The sequence below is a fragment of the Falco rusticolus genome, chromosome 8 (assembly GCF_015220075.1).
Source record: "Falco rusticolus isolate bFalRus1 chromosome 8, bFalRus1.pri, whole genome shotgun sequence".
Taxonomy (NCBI): Eukaryota; Metazoa; Chordata; class Aves; order Falconiformes; family Falconidae; genus Falco; species Falco rusticolus.
In genome coordinates, this window is record NC_051194.1 from 32,867,284 (window position 1) to 32,891,300 (window position 24,017).

General features: G+C 49.9%; 1 protein-coding gene across 1 annotated transcript in view; it reads right to left on the reverse strand.

The window, feature by feature from the left end:
• LOC119152072 (TGF-beta receptor type-2-like) overlaps positions 1-24,017 on the reverse strand; it is a 37,261-nt gene that overhangs the window by 8,280 nt on the left and 4,964 nt on the right. Inside the window, exons 2-5 of the mRNA XM_037396779.1 lie at positions 9,307-9,457; positions 5,166-5,368; positions 1,317-2,116; positions 1,061-1,202 (exon numbers count right to left, since the gene is read on the reverse strand). Coding sequence (XP_037252676.1) covers positions 1,061-1,202; positions 1,317-2,116; positions 5,166-5,368; positions 9,307-9,457 — 1,296 coding nt within the window. The remainder of the gene's footprint in view (positions 1-1,060; positions 1,203-1,316; positions 2,117-5,165; positions 5,369-9,306; positions 9,458-24,017) is intronic.

Consider the following 24,017-nt stretch of genomic DNA (forward strand, 5'->3'; position numbering starts at 1 on the left):
TGGGTTTTCATATAGAGGTTGTTTTCAGAGACAGGACTGAGGAACCATCTGACCACCTTCCTGAACCCAAGTGATGCACTACAAAGGACACGATCTGTCTTTGTGCGAGACATATTTTGAGCAGGTACGATGTGTTGCACTGGTGAAAGATGGGAGAGGTGACTACAGTACCAGCATTTGGATACCTGCTGCGGGTATGGATTGCATTAGAGGAGAAATGACCCTTCCAGAAGAGCAAACCCATGCTGTGGGAGGCCAAGGAGAAACCCCCTGTTGCAGAGGTGAGAGGCCACCCTGGTTTCTGCCAGCTCCTGCCTGGATGTGAATGCAAGTGAAATACAAGGGGGGGGGGAATGGCATGGGATGTTGGCTTGGGAGCAGAGGATGCACAGGGCATCTGAGTCAGGCGAGGGTCTCCCACCACCGGGTGTGGGGCATGCAGGGCAGCTTTCTTGCCTAAGGTTGAAGCCTCTTGCACCTCCGTGGGCTTGGATTGCAAGTGGGTAGGATAGGGAAGGAACTGGAGAGCTCTAAAAGGGAAGAGGGGAGCAGGCAGAAGGGCAGGTAGCAGCTAACAGCAGTTAATTAAATGTTTTGCTACAAGCAATTTCAGATGCCAGGATGTGGCTCTGGGAAGTGAGGGGGGACGTGGCTGTGTCAGAGACTGGACTTCGCGAGTCCCTGTAAAGTCTGGTGTTGTCTGGGAAAAAAAGTGCTTGTGGCCAGGGAGGGGGAGGCACCTTGGGCTCTTCCTGCTTCGTTTGCTTTGCATTGCCAGTGCCGACTGGGATGAGACTGGGCGCTGACTGGCTTTGAGCAGGGGCTGGGCCAGATGACCCCTGGGGGTCCCATCCTGCTCCTTGGCCACTGAGCCAGCCCCCTTGAGCCGCAGCACACAGGGCAGGCAGCCAAGGGGGAGGTTCTGCTGCCAGCTCTTAGCAGTCCTACAGAGACCCGATCACCCCTGTGCCATCGATGGGGACATGGGAGTGACCCATGTCCCCGTATGGGGAGGAAGGGAGCAAAAAGGTGTGCGGCCACCCTGGTGCGGTGCTCCTACCTCCTACCACTTCACATCTGGAGGCCATTTCCCATAAAACGAGGGCCATGGAGTAGACATCCATCTGCTTGAAAGACTCCAGGTCTTCCAGGTTCACCCTGGACTCCAGGACCTCTGGGGCCATGTACCTGGCGGTGCCCACCTGCCCACAAAGAGGAGAGAGGCATTAGCGGGGTGTGCGAGGACTCTGGCCATGAGGCGACCAGGGTGGCTCGCAAAGGCTCCCCTTCGGGAAGGGCTGGCGGGTCATACTTGCCTGCCCGCTGTTGGCAAAGTCATCTACTGTCAGGGAAGGGTCGAGGCGTATGGCGATGCCGAAGTCGCAGAGCACGCACTCCTGCTCGTTCTTCACCAGGACGTTCGTGCTTTTGATGTCCCGGTGGGCGATGGGGATTTTCGGCCTGCCACAGGCAGTGTAGTCGCTGTGGAGGTGGGCCACCCCGCTCACCAGGGAGCCCGCCATCTTCTGCAGGTCCATCCAGCTCAGGACGTGGTGGGACAAGTAGTCCTTGAGGTTGCCCCGGCTGTGGTAGGCAGTGATGAGCCAGTACTCCCGGCGTGGCCCTGTGCCCCGGTCCTCGGCAGTGAGGAACCGCAGGACGCTGTCATGCTTGAGGCTGGTGTCGGTGAAAATCTGGCTCTCGTTCTTCCAGGAGGAGTACTCCTCACAGGGGAAGATCTTCACAGCCACCGTCTCGTACTGCCCCGAGCGGCTGTGGCTCAGCTTGGCCCTCCACACCTCCGCGAACTGCCCTTTGCCCACCATCTCGTCCAGCTCAATGGGGAGCAGCTCGGCGGGGCGGCTGGTGGGGCCGGCACAGGCCGGGCTCTCGTCCATCAGCACGGACAACTTCTCCTCCCGCTCAGCAGACCTCCCCTGCTCTGGCAGCGCCGGGGGCTGTCCCGCTTTCCCACCCCACGCCTTGGCTCTCTTGCGCTGCTTCTGCGTGCGGCAGAGGTAAAATGTCACCGTGATCATCACCGCCACCAGCAGCGGGGGCAGGAGGCTGATGGCGGCCACCGGGATCACCTCCTTGCTCTGCAGCATGGAGTAGCCTGCAGGGAGGAAAGCAAAGGCGAGGGCGCTGCCGCCGTGGGTCTGCGATAGCTCGTTTTCATCACGCAGAGGAGGAAAATACGTGAAGCCGTTAGTGAAGTGCAGCCCTTCGTGGGGCTGCAAGGCATGCTGTGCACAAAGCCCATCCCCACAACAAACCCAGGCGTAGGTAGTTAAGGGGGCTGCTCGGTTTAGGTCTCAGATTTAGCTCCATTTATCAGGTGAGGGTTCAGGGTGCTGGGCTGGGTGGTGCGGCATGTGAGACGCTGCCACCAAAACGGCTCGGCTGCCCTTCGGTGGCTCCCAAGCACTGCTTGCGCTTGCAGTGCGGGGAGCTGGGGTGGAAATAGCAGTGATAAAGCCAGGGCAAGGCTCAAACGGAGTGAATCTCTGGCAGGGGTTGGGGCTGGGGCTTTGCTGGGCCCCTGCGGTGCAGGGAGAGCCAGGAGGGATGCTGGCAGGAGCAGACATCCTGCAGGATCACCAGGCCCTGGGGAGAGCTGGGATGCTCTGCATGATAATTAGCGTAAAGGAGCATCATTTCAGAGCTGTCTGCCAGCGTTGGCATCTCCTTCGTCACTGCATTACAATGCCAACGCCTGTCAACTGACCAGGCATGGCTGCTTTTGTTTTATTTCTTTTAAACCCCTGTCAGCCTTCAGATCATTGGGGAGGGGGGGACGAGGCACACAAAAAGCCATAACCCTCACACAACATATAATTGTCTGATCCTTTGATGTTTGCGATTCCTGGAATAAACATGCTGACTTCAGTAGAGATATTCAAGTAAAATCTTACTCAGAGGTTTTTCTGCCAAGTATAATAACCCAGGGGAAGAGGGATAAGAATCATTCCATAAGCAAAACTCTCGCTGCTTGACCTCAGTGTGTGCAGATCATAATTCAGGTTCTGGAAAAACAGAGCATTTAGCTATTTTCCTTGGCAAATTTCAAAAAAATGTGCTGCAGCTAATTTCTGCAAGGCTGTGAAAGCGTTTCTAAAATAGGCATCAGGTTCAAACCACAAGATCAACCTAAACTGATATAAATCAATAACTAACTCAGGAATATGTTTATTTTGGAAAGCATTAGGCCTGGATATCACCTACTGCTTTAATGGATTTACCCGATGCTTAAGGTCCCATCTTTGAAACTCTGAAGAAAGAAGATATTTTTAAGGGAGTTGCGTGCACGAGTCCTGAAAAAGGGGACGTTAAAGCAACTTCAGCAAATTCCTTCATGAGGATGCCCCTTCCCCACACAAGCCCGTTGATACGGAGGGGTTGCAGCACAGCCTAAACCCCTTCTGTGGAGAGCAAAATGTAGCTGCTCTGGCCATAACCGCAGGTCTGTAAACCCCCACCTTGCTGAGCACGGCTGCCTGGGTCTTTCCCTCTCTGCTGAGGGGAGATGGACCTCCAGGGCCAGGCTCAGCCAGCGCAGGGGTTGTGAGGACTCTGCGTGCTCGGCCCTACCCAGCATCTTCCTGAGGTGTCCGCTAGGCTCCTGCTCGCATGGCTTTAGGAAATGGTGCCACTGTGTGTTCGTTGGGGTGGTCTCTGAGCTCTGAAGGGGTCCCCTGCAGCCCCGGTGCTAGGGCAGTGCCACACAGCAGCCCAGACCTGAAGGCAGGGCTTAAGAAATCAAGAAATGGGAAAAAACCTGCCTGCCTCAGCTGCTGGAGAAGTGCTCGTCTGTATTAGACTTTTCTCTGCTCAGCAGTTGTCCGTACCGTTGAGGATAACTGTAAGTTAATACTTAAAATGCAAACAATCCCTTAAAGCAGAAGTAAAGGATGTAAAGAGTGGGGTCTCTGGGTGTGGGGCTTGCCAAGCTGGCCCCACAAACCAAATCGGAGAGGAGACCACTGCTGAAGGGCTGCACTGCCCTGGCACTGAGTTTCAGCACTTTAGGTGCTGGCTGGCAGGAGGAGGCCGTTTGTGGAAGCCTTCGGTGGGGGTGGCATTTCCAATGAGCCAGTTGTCATTTCTGTGTGAAATTACATATCCCAGCACCAGCTTTGGGATTTGACTATCTCTCCCTAGAAGTGTGCGTACCTGTTATGTTTGGCTCAGGAAGCAGGAAAGAACTGCCAAATTCAGCATCGTTTGCCTTCATTAAGAGTGGCTTGTTTGTTCCGAGAATTTGCATTTTATGTGATTTTTTTTTTTTTTTTCTTTTTTCCTCGTGTTGCGGGAGAAGCTATGCCGCTGACTTGCAGGTTCTGGTTAGGCTCATTTTCAGCATCTTGTTCTCTAATTATGGAAAATTGAAGGGGTTTCACTTTGCTTTTGTTACGGGTCACATTCTTGATGGGCACTTGGATAAACCTGGTCCATTTGGATTTAGGGAGGTCTGGACAAGCCTCCAAAGGCTCGGCATCTAGCTGGAAGCATTTCCAAAGTATATGACCCCCCAAGGTACAGAAATGAGCTGCCTCTTAGTTTTCCCTCCTGTGGATTTACAGCCATCTGCAGAAGCGTCTACAGGCCTGCCAAGCCATGCTCACGTGTGTGCGCGGCACTGGGGTGGCTCTGGATGTCCCTGCCCAAGAGAAATCCCCAGGAGCACAGCAGGGGAGGCACCGCCGTGTGCTGAGCCCCGTGCCCAGCACCAGCATCTCTCTGGCTTGCAGGCTGTGGTGGATGCCAGCGGTTCCCGTGGGTGTGCCGGGGAAGGATTTACTCCGATGCGATTTATTTAAAGCTTTCAGAGCATTGACTCACACTGGGTTACATCAGCTTTTGGGTTCCCTGGTTGACTTGCCCTACGCTGAAGGGCACAACCTACCAAGAGATGAGTGGATTTTCCATCCGTGTTTCCAGACCAAGGCTGGAGGCATTGATGGGGGAGATGGTTTAGCCACAGACAAAATACCGGGCTAGATAGCGGGGTACAAATTTTACGTAGCTTTTATATAGGGAGGTCAAACAAAATGCTGAAAGAGCTCCTCCTGGCATCGCGTCTCCTACTCTACTGGAAATACAAATGATTTGTCTTTAGCTTCGGGTCCTTCTCCCCCATAAATAGCACTAACAAAAGTACTCACCGTTGGTGTGGTTTTCAAAGATCAGTTTATCGTTGCACTCCTGCTCGTCCACGCAGCCGCAGATGTAGATGATGCCGTCCTCGCTGGGCTGGTGGGTCATGATGCAGCGTGACGTGTTGTAGTTGGGGACCATGAGGTTTTCGATAGGGCGGTGGGGATTGTGGCACAGCGTGCTGATCCTGATGCTCTCATTGTCCTGTCTCCTGCATGCGCCAAATGAACCGACACAGCGTTAGCCCAGCGGCTCAGCCTTTGTGTCACCTGTGTGTCATCTTAAACCTGGTTTTAAGATCATTTATTTTAAGCCATTTAGGGAGCAACTTGTTTGCAGCAGCTCTGGTGTAATTCTAATTACGTGTGCTTTGGAGGGGCTTTGTTAACGCCCTTTGTCTCTTCCAAATGGTGAAATGTGTAGCACATGCCAGTAGTAGGATGTGAGCCAGAGACTGACTGTTTCCAATAGATAATTATCAGCTCTAATCACGCCTTGGATCAGATAGTGCCAACCCTAAGGCTAAATGCCCTGCATGCGATTTGGGGCAAAATTCTTCTTTTACTAACACCAGCTGCTAGGCCAGCAGGTTTTGGGGCTGTATGGTCCTAAGGAAACCCTCCAAAACAAGGGTGCCACCTTGTATGTCACCTCTGCTGCAATACAAGTCATAACATCTCTGCCTCAGCAGGAGCTGGGGTCTCTGCTGCCCAGATTTCACCTGTGCAGGGGAGAGAGAAGGGATGTAGACGCTGAAACACCCGCTCGCTAGTGACGCTTGGCTTGTGCTTCCCTCCCACTCCTCTCCACCCATTCGTGCAGGTGGAGCCCGTTGGTGCCACCTCATCCCCTGGGCTCTCTCTGGGCTAATTGCTGGTCACACCCTGTCCTTGCAGGACCATTTGCTCCTGCCTCCGGCGACCTGCGGCAGTACAGCCCTTCAGTCACTGGTTGGGGCTATTTCTAGAAACAGCTTGACCTTTGGAGCTGCCAAATTATAACGTGAAGGCGATACAACTCCCTGACCGTGGGGCTGTGCCTGCGTTTATACCATGGCTTCAGACACCGAGCAATTGCAAATGGAATCTGCTGTGTCGGCTGCTGATGTTCCAGTCCTCAGCAGGTCTGGGGCAGAGGAGCTCTGGGGCTTGGCCCAATCAGGGATGCAATGGCAAGTAAGTCAGAGCTCCTCCTTATTTTCATTCAGATAATTAAGATGGAGGTAAAAGTGTAATTTCTTGGCATTCCTAGGGAATTTGGTCTGAAAAGAAAGGATGGACCTGCTTTTTTTTTTCCTTTTTTTTTTTTTTAAAACGCTACGTGTTTTTCAGCTTTGTCTAATGCCCCTTGCATCAGAGATGGTCATAACATCAGCTGGGGAAGACCGAGACATTCCTCCCATCAGCTGAGAGATGGGAGCTGGGCTGGTGAAGACTTCCCAAGAGATTTTTCCCTTTCTGGAGTGAAGATGCAAAATAGTCCAGTGCCCGTGTTACATTTAACTGCGCGCAAGCCTTCAGCGAGCACAGGGAGAACAGGTCTCACTTACAAAATGTTTCATTTATAAAACTCCAGTTATGCACTGAAATGTGGCTCGTAGCACCAGGTTTAGCTCCATAGTGCTAATGTCCATAGAGCTTTTTTAACCATCAGTGCTCAGCAGCTGGGTTAGGTCCTCACATGCCACATTTTTTGCTCAGCAGCACCTTGACTGGGCTCCCGTGAAAGCCGTGGAAAAGTGCCACATGTAGAGCAAAAGGATGGGTTTAGCTCTGGTTGTCACCCAACCCCTTAAGCACAGGGCTCTTGTTTTGTTGGAAAACTCCAGTTCTTGTAATGGATTCAGGCAGCGTTGGCTCAGCACAAGGAGGCTTTGGCTAGAGGGTCCCAGTGCTGGGAGCTCCCTTCTTCTGGTGCATGGTGGAATCATCCTTGTTGGACCCTTGTTGTCTTCGTCTCCACCCGCTGTTTACCAAGCTGGGTGAGGGAAGTGGTTTGTGGAGCAAATGGTGGACATCCTTAAAAACTGGGGTGCTCAGGCAGATTTAGGAATGACCAAGCATGAACTGGGTTATGTCCAGTTATGGGGCAGGTGGTGGCAGCTGAAAGGAGCTGGAGCTTGGAGATGGGATTAGGAGGAAGCTGTTGGTGTTGTGATGGAGCCTCTCATCCTTGGAAAGCCAGAGTGGAGCTAACACAGGCTGCTGGCATGGTATGTGAGACATGCTGGGCAGATCGGGGCTGGACGGCTCCCAACCGGGGAAACGCGATCCAGGATGCAGCCCTTCTCCTATAGGGAGGATCAGCCAGTGGGTAATTAAGACCTAATTAAGAACTAAGAGCGGAGTGCCAGGGTTTGACCCTTGTTTCTGGAGCCTTCCTTGGAGGAGTCAGGATAAGCCAGCACTGGCCAGGTTTGCGGGGCAGCCCTGGGGCAAGGATGAGTGATGGGGAATGACTGGCCCTGCATGGGCCATGGGGAGGCTGGTGAGCATTGCAGCTACTCCTGGGAGTGTTGGAAGGACATTACAACCATTGCAACTTTGCCAGAGATGGCCTCTGCTTCCAGGTCTAGTGGTGTGAAGTGGGAGGGCGATGGTATGGAGAGATTTCACAATGCCTTTGAGGTCAGCTGGGAAGTCAGACATAAAAGCAGGGGGAAGAACCCAAATTTGTCTTCCTCTCCCTGGTGAAGTCCCCTGGTTTCAGCGCTCCCCCCGTTTTCTTGGGTTTCCCAGAAATTTGTCAGAGGCGCTTCCAGCTGAAGAGTCCTAGGAGGGTGCAATCCCTCCCCTGTGGGCTGCCCAGACAGGGCACACTGGAGGATGCGAGCACGTTGGTCATGAGCATGGGGCCAAAGCTGCTGCTGTGACCCATACCCATGCAGGACAAGTTCGGATGATCCAAATATGCTTCTGCAAATGAGCAACGGGCAGCAAGGCTGCCTTGCAGGTGAGCCCTGTCTGTCTGCAGGGATCTTAACCTCAGGGTGGATCTTAGGATGGGGTGGGAAATGCTGGGGGGAGGCTGCCGAGCCAACAGGTTATTTGTGACCCCCACAGCTGTCTCGCCCCATCCAATACATGATGTAGCCCCATCTGGTGCTGTGGGATTACTTTCCTGGCATGGGGATTTATGCTGCAGGGGACTTGCTTTTTCCTGTACGAGTAGGCTGTCCGAGGGAAAACCCAGCAAGATGCTGGACTGCCTAACCAGGGATTTAAGGTGGCTTCTCCATGTGTGTGTAGGAGAACTTGGAGCAGGGGGTGGATTTTGTTTGTTTGTTTGAGTTTCTTGTTGGTTTTGTGTGTTGATTTTTTTTATTTTTTTTTTTTAACATCCATAATGCAACAATTATGTTGAGGCAAACTCCTACCGAAAGGGGGGCGTACAGTATTCACGCTAATTAGCAGTTTGAGATAAAGCCTAGTGATAAGTGCTTGGCTGGCTTTCACTTTGGCAGCCAAATTAAAAGGGAAAGAGGAAGAAAATCACTTTGGGCAGACCCAAAATGGATGTTTTTTCAGTTTTGCTCATGGGGACCAAAAATCTGGGGGAGGCACTCTTCCGAGCCAAGCTTAGCCTGAAATGTGAGATTGTGCTTCCCTTCCAGGCACCTCCCACAGAAGCAGAAAAAGGCTTTTCCCAGGGGATAGGGAGGAGGTGGGTTAAACCCCAGTTTGGTACCAGCTCAGACATCCGTGTGCTGGATGGGGGCAGACCTTGTCTGTACCCCTCCACGTGAACCAGGGTTTCACCAGCCTGATACAGGAGGACATCATTGGTTTGGGGGTCAGGGCTGCTGGTTTTGCCCTTGGGTTCAGCTTGTAAAGCTAAATTCAGGGGTTTATGGTGGTTTAGACATCCCACAGCAAACTTGCCACACTCTGCGTCAGGCACTTAAATGCTAAATTTAGTTAGAAAATAAACTGGTGCTAATTATAGGGAAGACCAAATAATTTTTTTTTACTGCGAATTGTAGTTTTAATTGTAATGGAGTCAAAGAGAAAGGAAGAGAAAGTCCCAAATTATTTTAATGGGCAGTAATTCAAGTGCAGGTGTACATGTACATGTGTGTTGCCATGAGCTGCCGCCCCATGAGCTCCTTTTTCCCCCTTGTCCCCCCTTGATGGAGGAATTGCCCCTTACCATATGGCCACGCAGATCTCGTAGGGGTCCTCACAGTAGGAGTTGAGGTTGCAGTTGCTGTAGCACACCTTCTCCTCACAGGCCGGCGGCGTGGAGTCGCACCACTTGCACAGGTTGGTCTTAAGGCTGCGGCGAGCACCAGCACTGCAAGCTGCAGGGGCAGAGGGGCGGTGGAGAATGAGCACAATTTTCAGCAATTTGTACCGCCAGTACATAAGGAGCCTGAATTGACCCTATTTCTCCATGCATTTTTTCATAGCTCTCATTTTGCTCCTTTACTCAGTCAAACGTGTTTTCAATTATGCCAAAGCCTAGAGGAGATGGAGAGATGCTGGCAGTGTGGAGTCTCGTCCAGCAGGACCTGCCCTTTGCAGAGCCAGGCTTTCCCTCTGTGTTTCCTGTACTGTTTATCATCAAGGGGAAGGTTATTTCTTCCTCTACAACCTAGGCTCAAATTGGTGTATCCCCTCATCTTCAGTGCATGCAGTGCCCAAAAAGGGACATCTCCAGGTCTCTGCATGCCTTAAAACTTTACTTATTCCCCTCCTCTCCTGCTGCCTCCTTGTCTCCCCTCTGCCCATTCAACAAGCCCAAGCCCCGAAATGTGTTCACCACCGGCTCCCCAAGCATCTGTGTTTCCAGCAATAAATGATGGGCTGAGAATTCCCGAACTCTGGGGCAACAGGAGCTGGTCCCTCAGGGATCTGTTGCCTGCTGTGCCCTGGCCCAGCTGTCCTGCCCCTGGAGGGCTGGATCTGGCTGCAGTGGCAGGAATAACTGCTGCCTCTGCGGAACTGCTCTGTGTGTTATCACACAGGCATAAAATTTTCTCTATTTTTGTACAAAGGGTGAATGAACTATGCTTGGTTAAGGGATAAATCCCAGCTAAATTTAAGCTTCCTGTTTTAAGGCTGTTAAATGTCCTTTTTTTTTTTTTTTTTTTTCCCCCAAAGAAGCCACTGAGTGGCTTATGTAGAAATATATATTTATAAATTTTTACTTAAATACACTGCAGAGTGTTCAGGTAGCAATCTGCTAAGTTTTTTGAAGGTTTGGGCCATCCACGCTTCTCCAGCTGCCGCTTCCCCGAGCCACCTAGCAGAGCTGGGTGCTCTCAGCCCCTGTGAAAAGGGCAGTCGTGGTTTGCTGTGCTGCAACAGTCGTCACAGGGGTTTTCCATCACGTGCTATTAGTGTGAACCAGAAACAAATTGCAAAATCCCTGACTGTGGCTTGCAAAGCCTCAGCCCCTGCAGGCAAGGCTACAGGAGTATGCCCACGGGCGTCCCTGGATCTGTGGGCAACCTGCAGGACCTCCTGCATTCTTGGTGGTCACATCTGTGACCTGCCCATGGCCAACAGCTAAGCCTACAGTCCCTTTTTAATGCATATACTGTGCCGGTAGCAAAAAGAAATTTTTAACTTCTCTGCTTTCCAAATCCAGGGTGCACACCCGGCTCTGACAGCATCTCACGTGCCTGCTCCGCTTCCCTGGCCGGCCCGGACCCCCCTCCACGTGACGGCTGTAAAAGAGCTGCTGGAAGGCTCCTGCGCAGAAATAAACTGTTTACAAGCTCCTGTGGCCTCATACGTTGGGCCAGGGTTAATGACAGAGGGGAAACCTGGCTGCAGAAGAAAAGCCTCTTGCATCTGAAGGCTGGAAGGTGAAAATTTTGGTTTAAATGACCCATGCGAAGCTTAGAACGTGGCTCAGCAGGGATCGTATCATGCAAGGCAGCAGGGGAGCTGGGAGCAGAGCGGGTGAGGATGCTGCCCACAACCTCTTGCTCAGTATCCCACCCACAGGCTGCTCTGGCCCAGCCGAGGCGCACAGGGATTTTGGGGGTGACCTCAACAGACCCAACAGCCTGCATCCATCCAAGGGTTAGCTGCCACAATCACAACTTCAGCTGCATTTGAAGCACCTGCAGCTGCTGTGAGCTACCCTTGCCTCCCTGCCTCACTCTGCTGGGGCAAGACTAGCAGGATCTCAGGCAAAACTTCTCTCAAGGATGAGAGACTTGGAGGTGCATCAGAAAATGAAACCCAGCACTTGCATGGGGCTCTCAGTCTACAGCAACGGCCACCACGCTCTACAAACCCTGCAGGTGTTATCACATGAGAACAGAGAATTTAAGGTAAATTAGCTTCTGCCCCCAAAACTCAGCCCTACTACGCCCAGGGCTGTGCTCTGGTGGTGTTGCTGCCATATTTCTTCTTTCACCCCCGTCAGCTTAACCCTCCATGCCCCAGCTCATGCTGTGCTGGCAGCATGCTAGTGCAGGACCGTGGGCTCAGCACCATCATCCCAGAGATATCTGGGGGCCCTGCAGAGGAAAAGCAAATGGACAAATCCAATCTGTAGATGTCGCTGATGTAGAAGAGCGATGAGGTTTGTTATTTATGCATTTATACCCACCAGGTATATTATTTACTTATTTATATCAAGGGTTTGCTTGAGGTCTCAGAGCAAAACGTCAGCCCTGGCAGTTTTGTACTGGTGTGTATGATGGGGATCTTGACTTGGCAACTGTTTGCACTGTGGAGCGGAGAAGCCACGGCAGATGAAAGAGTTAAATATGGAAACAAGATCCAGAAATATAGTGGTAACTGGACAAAATTCTTTGGAGACAAATTGTTCTAAACTAGCTCAGGCTGCAATTCTGTTATCTGCTCTGCAAGAAAGGTCAGAGCAAGAATATCTCTTTTCCCCCTCCCTCCTCCTTCTCCTAGGAAGCTAAAAAGAAGAGCACAAAGACCACTGTAAGTTTCTTTAGGACTTTGTGTCCTTGAACCATTAGCTTGTAGGTACAATTTAACTGCCACATCACTCATCGTGGCCCTGATTAGACCCAGATGAACACTTTCAATATTAATAGTTGGATGATTTAATAAAGCTGCACGAGCAGTAAAAGTAACAATACACTTCCATAAAGGGGTTCCAGATGTTGCCAAGGCAAATGCTAAACATCAAAATACAAACTTCAAAAAAAAAAAAAAAAGCCAAAAAAAAAAAAAAAAAAAGCTGGATAAGCAAAACTTGGAACAAACTATAAACTAATTAAATGTGGGTTGAGTTTTCCAAAAATAAATTGAAGCCATAAGGATGTGATGTGAGCCAATAAATAGTACAGTTAGTCAAAGTTACTGTGGAGCGACGGAAAGATGGTTTGAAGTCACCGATAGGTGGGCTCTCCGTGAGCTTGGCTTCCTATCAGTAGGAAGGCTTGTTCTCTCGTGCACCAGAGTGGGATCAAGTCTTCTGGTATCTATAACTGGGACCTCAGAGAGGTTACTAAGAGAATATGAGAGGATTTTCAAGTAGAGGAATAAAGGAAAAAATTACTCCAAATGTGCCTGAGTCTCTCCTGCAAGAGCAGCAGGGGTAATACCACCAACCAAGGACACCGGGATATTTTTTCATGTGTGTTGGGGCAGCCCTCCAGCCTCATTACCCACAGGGCATCCACGCTCTCTACTTGGCCACCTGCAAGGCCCGCTGAAGCACCATTGCCACAGTCAATAACCCATCCTCTTCCCCCTTAAGACAGTCACCTAAAACAGCGCTCTCAAAGAATTTCATACCAGTCCTATCACCGCAGTCACAGAAGCACTCAGCACCCAACAGATGAGCTTTTTGCTCGCCTGCCAGGTGCTCAGCTGCCAACGGTGGCTGCAGCTGCAGAAACCCCGTGGAATAAATAGGGCGCTTATTAGCTCGTCTCTACCAGTGCAGCCCCAGAGAGCAGGTAGGGCATCCACCACCTAACTCCAACTTCAGCTTGCGGCACGCTGCAGTCCCTCAGGAGGGTGCATCCCTAAGGAGCAAGCCAGGGGTGCACAGATGTGGAGGCACGGTGCATTTGTTACAGGGAAGGAGAAAGCGCTTCACAGCCAAAGTGGTGGCACGTGCAAGCAATGCATTTTTGCTGCAGGGCAGAATGAGCAGTTTTAGTTCTCCAATATTCTCTCTGCAATGCTGTTTTGTGACAACTAAACACCAGATGGGCTTCAGGAAAGGTGCTTGGTGTGAGATGCTAAGGCACTTCAGCCCCTCAGCACTCCTCCAAAGGTGGAAGGGGACCTCTGCCACATAAGAGATTATAAGACCTTTTTATAATCTCCATTATAAGACCTTCAGATTCTGCTCCATCTTTCAGTAGCAAATTGCCCTTAAATTGTCTTTATTTTTCAAGGACAAAGAAAAATTGATCATTTTTAGGTCATAAATGCTCTACAGTGAAGTCTACCTGCTCTTTTCTGTGTATCTCTAAGCACCCAGGGATGGGGCTGATGCTAACTTAGCAGTTGTGGAGGGCTTCCCAGCTCGGTGTGACTGCAGCGGTGCCAGGAGCATTCTGCATCATCTTTTCCACATGGGATGGTCAACCTGTAATCCTCAGGCTCTGCACGCAGAGAGACTCTAATCAGCACACTTTGGTGCGGGATTGGGGACCACCTCTGTCCTAGCCCTGCAGCCACATCACTCCTGGAAACCTCCAGGTAGGTGCCCTGGTGGAAACCAAGACTGTGCTGAGGCCTGCTGTCCCACCTGGCTGAGCCCGGCCTCGGTGGCGAGTCCTTCATCCCCTGCCTGGTTTAGGGTTAGGCTTTGCCTTGGGCTTTCATCCATGGCTAATGACATGACTGCACAATAACAGAGCCTCTCATAAAATTATTATGAGAACAAACAAATTCCCTCCCTATTATATACAGTACTTGTTTTTAAGATTAAAACAACCACAGGGCTGATGGGCTCTGCTCTCTTGCTGACCCGTGTGAGAACACCAGGACCTTGGTGTTCTCCATCAGCAGGTTATTCCTGAGCTGCCGCCTCCACAAAGCAACCACTAGTGCCACGGATGGGCTATGTCAGGGTAATTCCTACGTCCCTGATTTCCAGGAGATCCTACGCGGGGTCAGAAGCCCCCACTGCAATTGTCCAGCATGAACTGTATAACAGAGATCCCAGATTTCCTGCAGTCAGCTCCAGTTTGAGCTAGATCCAATCTGTCGGAAAGCACCTGATCTCACTGCAGCACCCTGCAGTGCTGCAGGATCCCCCCAGAACTAGACCTCAGGATATCGTACTTTGATTTCAGATGCAGTTTGGCTTCCTGCAGCACAGTTCTGTTCTCCAGGAGTCGGATCTGGTGCTACTTTCAGCTGCTGAACCAAAAAGGTTTTTAGCGTCGGGCTGCTCTTCTCCACCTATGCGTTTTACAAACACTGTATCTTCATCTTCATAGGAGAGGGAGAGCAGACCAAATGGAGATGAAAAAACTTATTACGCCATTTTTCGCCCCTGCAAGGCACAAGCCCCTGGCTCCCCCAGGAAACCCAGGAGTGCTCAGGCTGCATTTGGTTCAGAGGACCAGGATCTGCCCTCAGGTATGTGGTCCCACATCGTCCTGCATAATAAATACTGTACTTGGCAGAGTACAGTATGGAGTGAGGAATGAGCCAGTAATGTTTCCTGGTGAATAAAAAAGGACTGATTTTGATTGCCTTAGACATCAGTGCTTCCCAGTGCCAGAAAGACATGCAGTATACATTTCTGCTGTACTTGGACCTTCTTCAAACAGGCTGGTAACTGACTTATTCCACCACTTATTTTTCCTTTGTGAAAATATCCCTTTAAATTAAGTGTTTAGCAAATACTGCTTAGTCCCATTACAAAGTAAATTGGGTATGGATCGTACCAGCAGATTTCTCCAATCTCTTTCAGATGCTTAAATTACATCATGATCTAACTTCACCCCGGGGAGAGAAGAGCTCTGCAGAATACTGTCCGTCCTTCTGCTTTGGTAATCTCCAGTATTTCTCGGGTACCTTTCGCCAGTTATCTGCCTGTCAGTGCCATGACTGCTCACGGGGCATTGGGACCTTTCCTACAGACGTACCCCGAGGTCGTGCCCCAGCAATGCTGGCTCTGTCCTGGTGAGCTGCAGGGCCAGGGGCCAGCGAGGTGGTGCCCAGCACTCTGGGGAGGATTTGGCCAGACTGGTTTCTCTTTGATTTCAGTCAGTTGATGTCTGTGCCTGCAGGCAAGGACAGGGAGAGTGTGCCCAACCCCATGCTCCTCCATCTGCCCTTGGACCTGCTCGTCTCCTCTGTCCACTGTCACAGCCCATCTTGCTCCTGCCCAAGGCACTGAAATCACACAACGCCAGGGATCCTTCTCTTCCACCTGCAGAAAGACACTTCCCCTTCAGGACATCTCAAGTTTTCTCCCCCAGATTTCACTTTCCGTGCCCCAAAGCTGCTCCTGCTGGGACAACCCATGCTCCATCCTTCTGGGTCCCTGTCTGTGTCGCAGAGGTCGGGGTGCTGGTGCTGGGTCTGGCCAGTGCCCGCCGCTGGGGTGGGCTGGCAGGGACGCCTGCGACGGGAGGACTGCACAGGCAATTATCTGCCATATTGTGCTCTCGCTTGTGTTTAAAAACAACAACAGCTCAACTGACTCATAGATCCTACGGCCTCTGAGTCATTTTTTATTTCTGGATTTCACTGCTCTGCCCTTTGCAATGAAGGGAGTTACATGCGCGCGCACACACAGACACATCAAGTTCACATTTGTTTTTCCCCTATAAAAACAAAACGATTTCCATACCGTTAATGAAATAGAAATGATTTGACTTTGCATACCCTGCCTTTTATTTTCCATTGTATAAACTCTCCAGATTAAATAATGACGGTTGTAAAGTAAACCTCTTTTTCTTCCCCCCCCCCCCCCCGGCTCCCCCCGCTTCCCTTTCCAGGCAGCCTCTTTTCGAAACAGCAATAGGGAGTCACTTACAGGCTTGGCTTGCGCTAAGCCTGTAGTAATTAACCCCTTCATCCCTAGCTTTTCCTCTGTTGGTATTTAACCACAGCGTGGGTGAAGGCGACAGTAGGTCTCCCTGGGACTAGAAGCAAAGTGGGGGAGCAGAGCAGGCAGGGAAAGGAGGAGAAGAGCTGGGCTGTGCAAAGCAGTGGCGTGTGCTCGGTGCGGTGCACCCGTGGGTTGGACAGCTTTCCTGGGAGAGCTGCAGCACAGCACTGCACAGCCGGAGGTACCTGCCATCTCCCTGCACACACACCCTGTGGTTTTGGGTGGAAGTCAGCACCGCTGTGTTGTGTTTAGCCTGGCAGCCCTGTCCTGGGTTGTCTCCCTTCCTTCTCCCTGCCTGGGGACCACCAGCACTGACATCTCAGCAAAATGTCCTCTCCTCTCCACACGCCACTGTGGAAATCATCTGTGGTAAATAATTTAGTCGCTAAATCTTGCTCTTTCTGTTTACAGGGCCGTTATGATTTTATGAAGTACTCAGAGGAAAATTAACAGGGTGAAGTAATCCCTTACACAAGCAGCAGATACAGCTGGAGCTGGGTGCACGGGCACGTGCCTGCCTTGCCCTGTGGGACTGGGTGAGCTGCTCCCATCACGGTCATGTGAGCTCCGCTTTTCGATATACCCTTACCATTAACACAAGGTCTGCAATCTGTCTATCTTCAAGGCTTTTAAAGATGCTACAAGCATTTTTCCTAATCACATCTATGATACAGCGGCTCAACCCTGCATCCCCCCAGCAGTGGTTCAGATGCTTTGCCAGTGCCTGGCCCGGGCGGGTTAGTGGCACTGGCTGAGACACTGTTACTCTTCCCAGACTGGGTGATGTGTTTTATATTATTTCTCTTGGATTTATTAAGCATTATGTAACTGGCTAACCAATCCCGCATGCGATGCAATCGCGGCTGATTTCATGTCAGTGGAAAGTAAACAAAAAAAAAAAAATGGTCTGAAGTGGCTGAACTGAAATTCATTTCCACATGCAAAGCAATTCCTGAAGGATCTTCTCCATCTCCACGCAGCTACTTTGCATCCAAGCTCTCATGCAACCCATTAGAAAAGAGTTATGGAAAAATTGCATGTTGAACATGACAGGGTGTTACAAGCAAATGCTCTCCGTTTACTCCCCTGCATGAAATTATTAAGATAAAGTTTATTTTACTTAATTATTTTTAAGCTTTAATCTTTTTAGATTTCTGCTGCTCCTTGAAACATGTTATGCTTGCATATCATTTTCTCTTTTAGCTGGAGAACTCTTTCAAATGTGAAAATTACTCGCCAAAGGAAGTTTGGCATTAAACTCTGAAAACTAAAGCAAGCCAGCCCTGCAGTCTTGAGGTCCTGAAGCCCAGCAGAACCCAACCCAACATGATGGGGAGGATGTTCCATCTCTGCTCAGCTTTGGAATGACTGTAAGTGCCAGGTGATGTAAAAACTATACCCCCATTAGACTCTGAACTCAAGCTCTTTCAGGAGCACTCTTCTGGTGTTATGGACATCATCCTTCCTATTAACATCAGTTTGCACCCAGAGACATTGAACTGAGGATGGAGGAACACAGAATGGATAAAACACTAGTGGCCCTGCACTATTCCTTTTCTTTTTCGTGGTGTCTTTGAAGCACTCAGCAAAGTCCAAAAACGTTGTGTGTCTTTCTGAATCCATTTAACCAATGCACTTCACTGAAACGTCGGTAAAAGTCAGTGGCTGGGGGATACCCAGCTGCAGGTTATTTGCATTATTTTTCAGTAAGCCCCTAAGGCATCCAAGCACCTGCTTCACCTGGGCAAGTAGCTAAGTTCAAGTTGAATTGCTGAATTAGACCTGGCTGAGCTGGTGGATCATGTAACAACATTTGCCCCTTGCCAAGCTGCAGTTGGAACACAAAGGTGGCACCTGTGTTCCTGGGGGCAGATGAAGTCATGAAGGGGTAGGACAGGACAGCCCTGAAGGTGATGCTCGTGAGCAAGTTCGCAGCTCTGCACCTAACTTTGGGCCAACTTACTAGATGAGCAAAGTTGTCCTAAAACTTGGAGGGAACCCACAAGTTAGGGATTTGTCTGCCATTCTAGAGGCTCACTTATTCCCTTGGGAGATGAGCTGGGATGCCCTGCATCCTTCATTTGAAAAGGTGGCCCAAAGGAGGTTTGAAGGTTAGCACAGGAGTCCCCCAGGTCACACAGGACAGCAACTTAACAGAGATATTTTTCACTCCCTAAGTGCCAAGTGTGTGCTGACTATGGGTTGCTGTGGTAATTTGCTGTGTAATTATGGCCGGTACCTCCAGAGCTGTTACCATGCCAAGCAAAAACTGCCCTGGCAGACAAAAGCAGTTGCGAGTTTGCCCAGCAGTAACTGTACTTACTCTATTAGGCATTCAGCAGCTGCTTGTTAAGTGCTGGGCTATGAAAGTCAAATGCAGGGAGCTAGGACACAAACCAAGGCTCGTGGCTGTCCTGGTCTGAAGTGCAGCCCAAGATCTCGGCTGGTAATGAGTCCTTTTGGTTGCACCTGTTGCCCTATTCCTTTCTCTTCCGTACCTTATTCTGTCCTTCCTAGCCACATGTGGCATTGGAAAAACCTTGAGAGACCAAGCCAAGCTGGCAGCACAGCTTGAACAAGTTTGGGGTCTGGGAGGGGAAAAAAACCCACAACCGGGGATCAGCCCAAGGGAAAATGACACATACATACACTCAGTCCCGTGTGGTTACCTCCACCAGCATCACACCATGGCCCCACCGGCCCAGCAACTCCCACCAGCCCAGATGGCTCACAAGGGGAACGTTCCATTTCTCTTCATCAGATGGAAAGCAGAGCAATTTATTCAAGGTCTGAGGAGAGGGGAAAACTGCTGAGTGCAATGTTCATAAGCAGTTTTAGCAGCTCTGCCAGTGCCTCTGCTTATGTGGGTCTTTGCAGGGTAAAGCAATGTATTAGCATATGCCATGGCATGTGTGTGTAGGCTGCCGGCGGGGTTGCGCAGGGCTAAGCTAGCATGTGCCCTGTGGCAAGTGCCTTCTGATGGCTGGAGATTCACATGCCGTGTTTTCAGAGGGCTCTGACATTTCAGCCCTTTGAAGAGCGCTTTGCAGTGATCTGTTCTTGACTAAATCCTGGTCTTCAAAATTAATGCCTTCTTCCCACCTCCCATGCTGCTTGGAAGAAGATGTCATAGCCTGGCCATGCACAGGTGGTTTGAGCTCATCTCGTTGCAAGCTGTTGCAGAAATTACTGAGGATTTAACAACGCTTACAGGTCTGGGAGCCGAACAGCAGAAGGTAAGAGTCAACCAACTTTGCAATGCTGTTGCCATCGGTTTTGTTGCTCGTGTTTCTCCAGAGCTACCAACAGTCTAGCCTATATCTTACTTAACAGTGGCTTCTGCATCTCATTCTCAGGAAGATGCAACAGAGATGAGTCCCCCTCTCTACATAGAAAAGCAGCAGCAATGAACTTAACAGCAAATGCAAGTGAGCTGCAAGTTGGTTGCAGACGTTGCTCTGCAATTCAAGTAAAACTACTGCACAGCAGGTTTTGGGTTTTTATTTTGTTTTGTTGTTTTGTTGTTTGGTTTGGGTTTTTTTTTCCCTATTATCATTATATTGTACTCTGGAATTCAGTTTTGTGTATATTTTTCAGGCTCTGCAGGAATTCTGGATCTCTGTGAATAGATGGAATTGAGATTTTCAAATATCATCCAAATAGGTAAACATGTCAGAAACATTATCTGGGTCACATTTGGGCAACAGGGTTTGCTCTGTTTTAAATGCAAATGGTCTACTGATGATTTAGATGAACTTCCTGAGGAGTGTTTGAAATTCCTGGCACACGTTCGATTTACCATCTGCTAGAATGACTTTGATGAGCCCACAAAGAGACGTTAGACTGGAGCTGCTCTTCATATCTCGGGTGGACTTGCTGTAATTGACTAGTTTGTAATTTTTTGCGTTGGTATTATTTTGATTCCTGAGGAGAAGCGGGGCTTGCAAGGGACTGTGCTATGAACTGCTGGGGCAGAGATGTTCTGTTAATTCTCCGTCAATGTGCTGTCATCAAGTTGTTCCAGCACTGCCCGTTCTTTATGTCTGCTAAAATTATTATCTGGAGTCAAGTTTTGCCCTCATTTAGACCAGATCTAACAGTAATTAATTTGTGCTGTCAGAGGGAACTTGAACTTGAGGCTAGCCTGCATTACAGACGCTGAAAACTTTCTTGCTTTTCCTAAACCATCCCACATTTAATGCGTAAATAGATGGTGTGTTCTTCTCTCTCATTTCTTTCTTGATCTCTTAAAAAAATGTCTTTTAAGGAGCTTGTGTTGTAACCTACCAAAAGATGCTGCTCAATAGGGTTGAATGCAACTTGAATATTTTCCATTTTTCTAAAGCAGAAGAGAGTTATGGCAGGAGGGCAGAGGGAGCAGGGTTTTTCCTTCCAAAAAGGAATTTTTGCAGGAATGGAACCAAGAGTCTTGTTGACAGGGCCTGAAGTGCTGTTTTCTCCACACATGAAAGTAACAGGAGCTTGCGTGTCTGTGCGTTGCCTCTCCAGAGATCCCTCTTGCAAGAGGAGGAGAAGGTTCCCACGGGTGCCAGCCCCTGGGCAGAGCTGCAGCACAGCCCCAGGCAGCCTCAGCGGCCAGAGGGGGTGAGGTGCAGGGGGCAAAGCTGCTTCTCCAGCATGGAGGAACGGGCAAAGAGAGGAACGTTCACCGTCCACCACCTCCCGCTCTGAGATCTCCTCATCTGCGGTAGTGCGTTGCCTTTCCAACTCAGCGTCCTGCCCCAGGATACCTCCTGAAACATGCCACAGTCTGAATATCACTAAGCAATACTTCTGCCCCAGAGCTGCCTCCCAACCTGCAGCCTGTTGCAAAGGTAGCAGCTCTGACAAAGGCGAAAGAAAAGCTTGGCTGCTTGTGATGCTGCTTTACAAACAGGTGAGCACAAGGCAAATGTACAAAACCAAAGTAAATGTGTGGTGAGGAGATCTCACCCCCAAGTGAATGGCCTCTGCCTCTGGTGGGAACATCTACAACCATTTTCTAACCGCCCTTTGACATATTAAAGACATGGCAGGAACTGAGCTCCCAGGGGATCCATTGGTCTTATTTCTGTGGACACTTGTACCCTGGGTCTATTTGAAGAAGGATGATTCATTCAACTGCTCATTGCCAATGGCTCTGTGTGTCACTTCCCATTGTAAGAAGAAGGGTCTTGTTTGCTGTTATGGACTGGTTGGGGCTAATTTTGGGATAGATCTAGCATGGAAAAAATGCTTTACACAGCAAGACAGCAGCTGATTCAGTTTCTTCATTGCTGGATGCTGGCGTTTAGAGTCTCCCAGGCAGGAAGTTTTATCAAGCAACATCAGACAGATGTTCCTCATCATGTCCCAGCTATGTTGACTGGAGACCTGCTCTGTCAAACACTTGTCAGGGCACATGGGCATTCATTCTGCATGGCTGGCATTTTATTAAACGATCCACCTGAAAACAGCAACAAATCTTTGTAAAGAAACACCTATACCAGTGTTAGCTGTGAAGACCCAGAAATGCTTGTAGTCATGGCATTCCCAAGAACCTTTTCCTGGAAAGGGTTCAAGTTCCTGATTTAGCAATAAAAGGGAAGAAATTATCTGGATTTCCAGTGGACACGGTATGCATCCACATTGGCAGTATTGTCTTTTTTGATGGGGTGTGCAGTGCACCAAGGCAATGCAGGACACAGTTGAGCCTTCTGGTTTGGGATGGCTGAAGTGAGAAGGGATCAGTATCAAAATCTCAGGGTTTTGGATTGCTGGTGTAAGGAAAAGGCCTCTGTTAGCAGTGCGACAGCCAGCAGGCCAGGAACTTCAGCAGAGTGCTGAAGCCTCCCAGAAGCAAAGACAAAAGTGTGTTGCTCCCAGAGGGAAAGTCTTCACAGGGTGTTGGAGAAACTGAAAAGATTAGGAGGTACTCAGATGTTGGGGCAGGGAGATGTCTTAACAATGATAGGATCAGATCCGTTGGTGTCACCTCAGGTGATTGTGTCAGGGCTCAGCCCTGCCTGACTGCAGACCAGGGCAATAAACCAGTCCTGTTTGCTGGCTGCCAGGGCTGCACTGGTTCCAGCTGCTGGCATAAGCTCACCTGCACAGCTTTGCATGCAAGGCATGTATTAGGGTGTGACGGTCCTGGAGGCACGGACTTTCCAGCTCCCAGGCATGGTCACAGGACTTGCCATCATATGCTGCAAGGGGAGGACAACAGCTTTTTGCAGGCTGAGCAAAGGCAGGCAGGTATTTCTGTCAGATACCTTCAGGCCTCATCAGCATTGACTCTGGTGCCAGGGTGGCAGCTGCTGGCGACAGCTTTCTTTGGACCTCTGCTTGCCCAGAAGGGCTGGAGTTTTGGATCCAGCGGAGAGTAACTGACATAGAACTAAAGGGACCATCTCCATCTACAGCGTGGCAAGGTGAGAGGTCTTGCCACAGGCCCAGGCAGAACCTGTCCAATGTGATGCTGCTTCGACTACTCTGAGAGCTGTGGCCAAAGCATGGGTCGAACTGGAGCGTGGGACCCTGCAAAGTGACACCCGGCAGCTGCCACCACTGGAACTGCATGTCGGGTCCCCATTACAGCTTGCTCCTGCTGATAGCTGAAGGAGATAGCAAATCACACACCGCACATGTTGAAAAGATATTTTTTTTTTTAATTTAAAATCTATTTTAATCTTGAATCCAGATGTAAATATTCCTGTCTTGTTGAGGGTAACACTTCAGCTGAGGCATAGCCTCGGAGCTGCCAGGATTCACGTGGGTAGTTGCCCTCCGTCCAGTGCAGGCTGTAGTGTACAGCTGGATACAAGAATTGCCCCAATGCCGAGATGCGTTTGCTGTAGTATAAATCAGCTGCCGTTTGTCAGACATGTTCCTGGCTTATCAGTGGGAAGCAAAACCCCACAGTGGAACAGCTCCATGGAAGGGTAAGCCCTGGGGTGGTGTAATCGGTAGGAGCATGGGCTGCAGAGGGGATTGCACGGCAGGCAGGCTTTCCCGCTTTTCCTAAAAGTTTGACAGCTACCAGCAGCTGGCAGGAGAGTTTCAGCCCCACATGGGCTATAACAAATAGATGAACCAATTGATGAGCAAGAAAATGACTCTGATGGACGTTACAGATGCTTTCCGGAGGCAGGATCACAGCAGTCATCTCTGAACTCAGGGATGTGCATGCGAGCAGGGCCAAGACAGCTTTCAGCCACCCCTTCATTTCCCTCCGAAGCTCCCAAAGGAAACATTATCCCACAGTTGGGGTCCAGCACAGGGATAATGTAGCTGTAATCCACAGGTTTGATAAGGCAGGCAGCCATCCGTGGTGTTATCTCCCCCTACGTGGAGGCCCCTTCCAGTGCAGGCTTTCACTTGGCACACAGCGCTAAACATTGGATGTGAAAAGAGCAAAGTGTGTGGGAGCTGCTGATTTTGTCTCCTTGGTGGGACTGTTGTTTTTTAATAAAAAGATCAGATGTTGCGCTTCCTTGAAAACACGACAATCTATGGGAGAGTTCATTAGTTTATGGCAAGTTGCAACACTGTGGAGCCCGGCTGAAGGCAAATGTTATTACAAAGAGTTATCACTAAGGGGAGAGGAAAATAATGTCCTGAGGAAATAAACTTGATGGAGCAAAACATGGAGCAATATAAAGCTGTGGAGGACAGGCAGTAGAGTTGAATACTTTCTCAGAATAAAAGTCCCCAGTCACCTGTTTTTAATGCCAATGTTTGCTTTCTGCATATTCAGTGAATATGTGGGATGCATCTGTTCAGGACTCCATCTCTAATGGGAGTAAAAAGTATCATGATTGCAGCTGGCTGAACTTTTTTTACTACTAGTACACAAA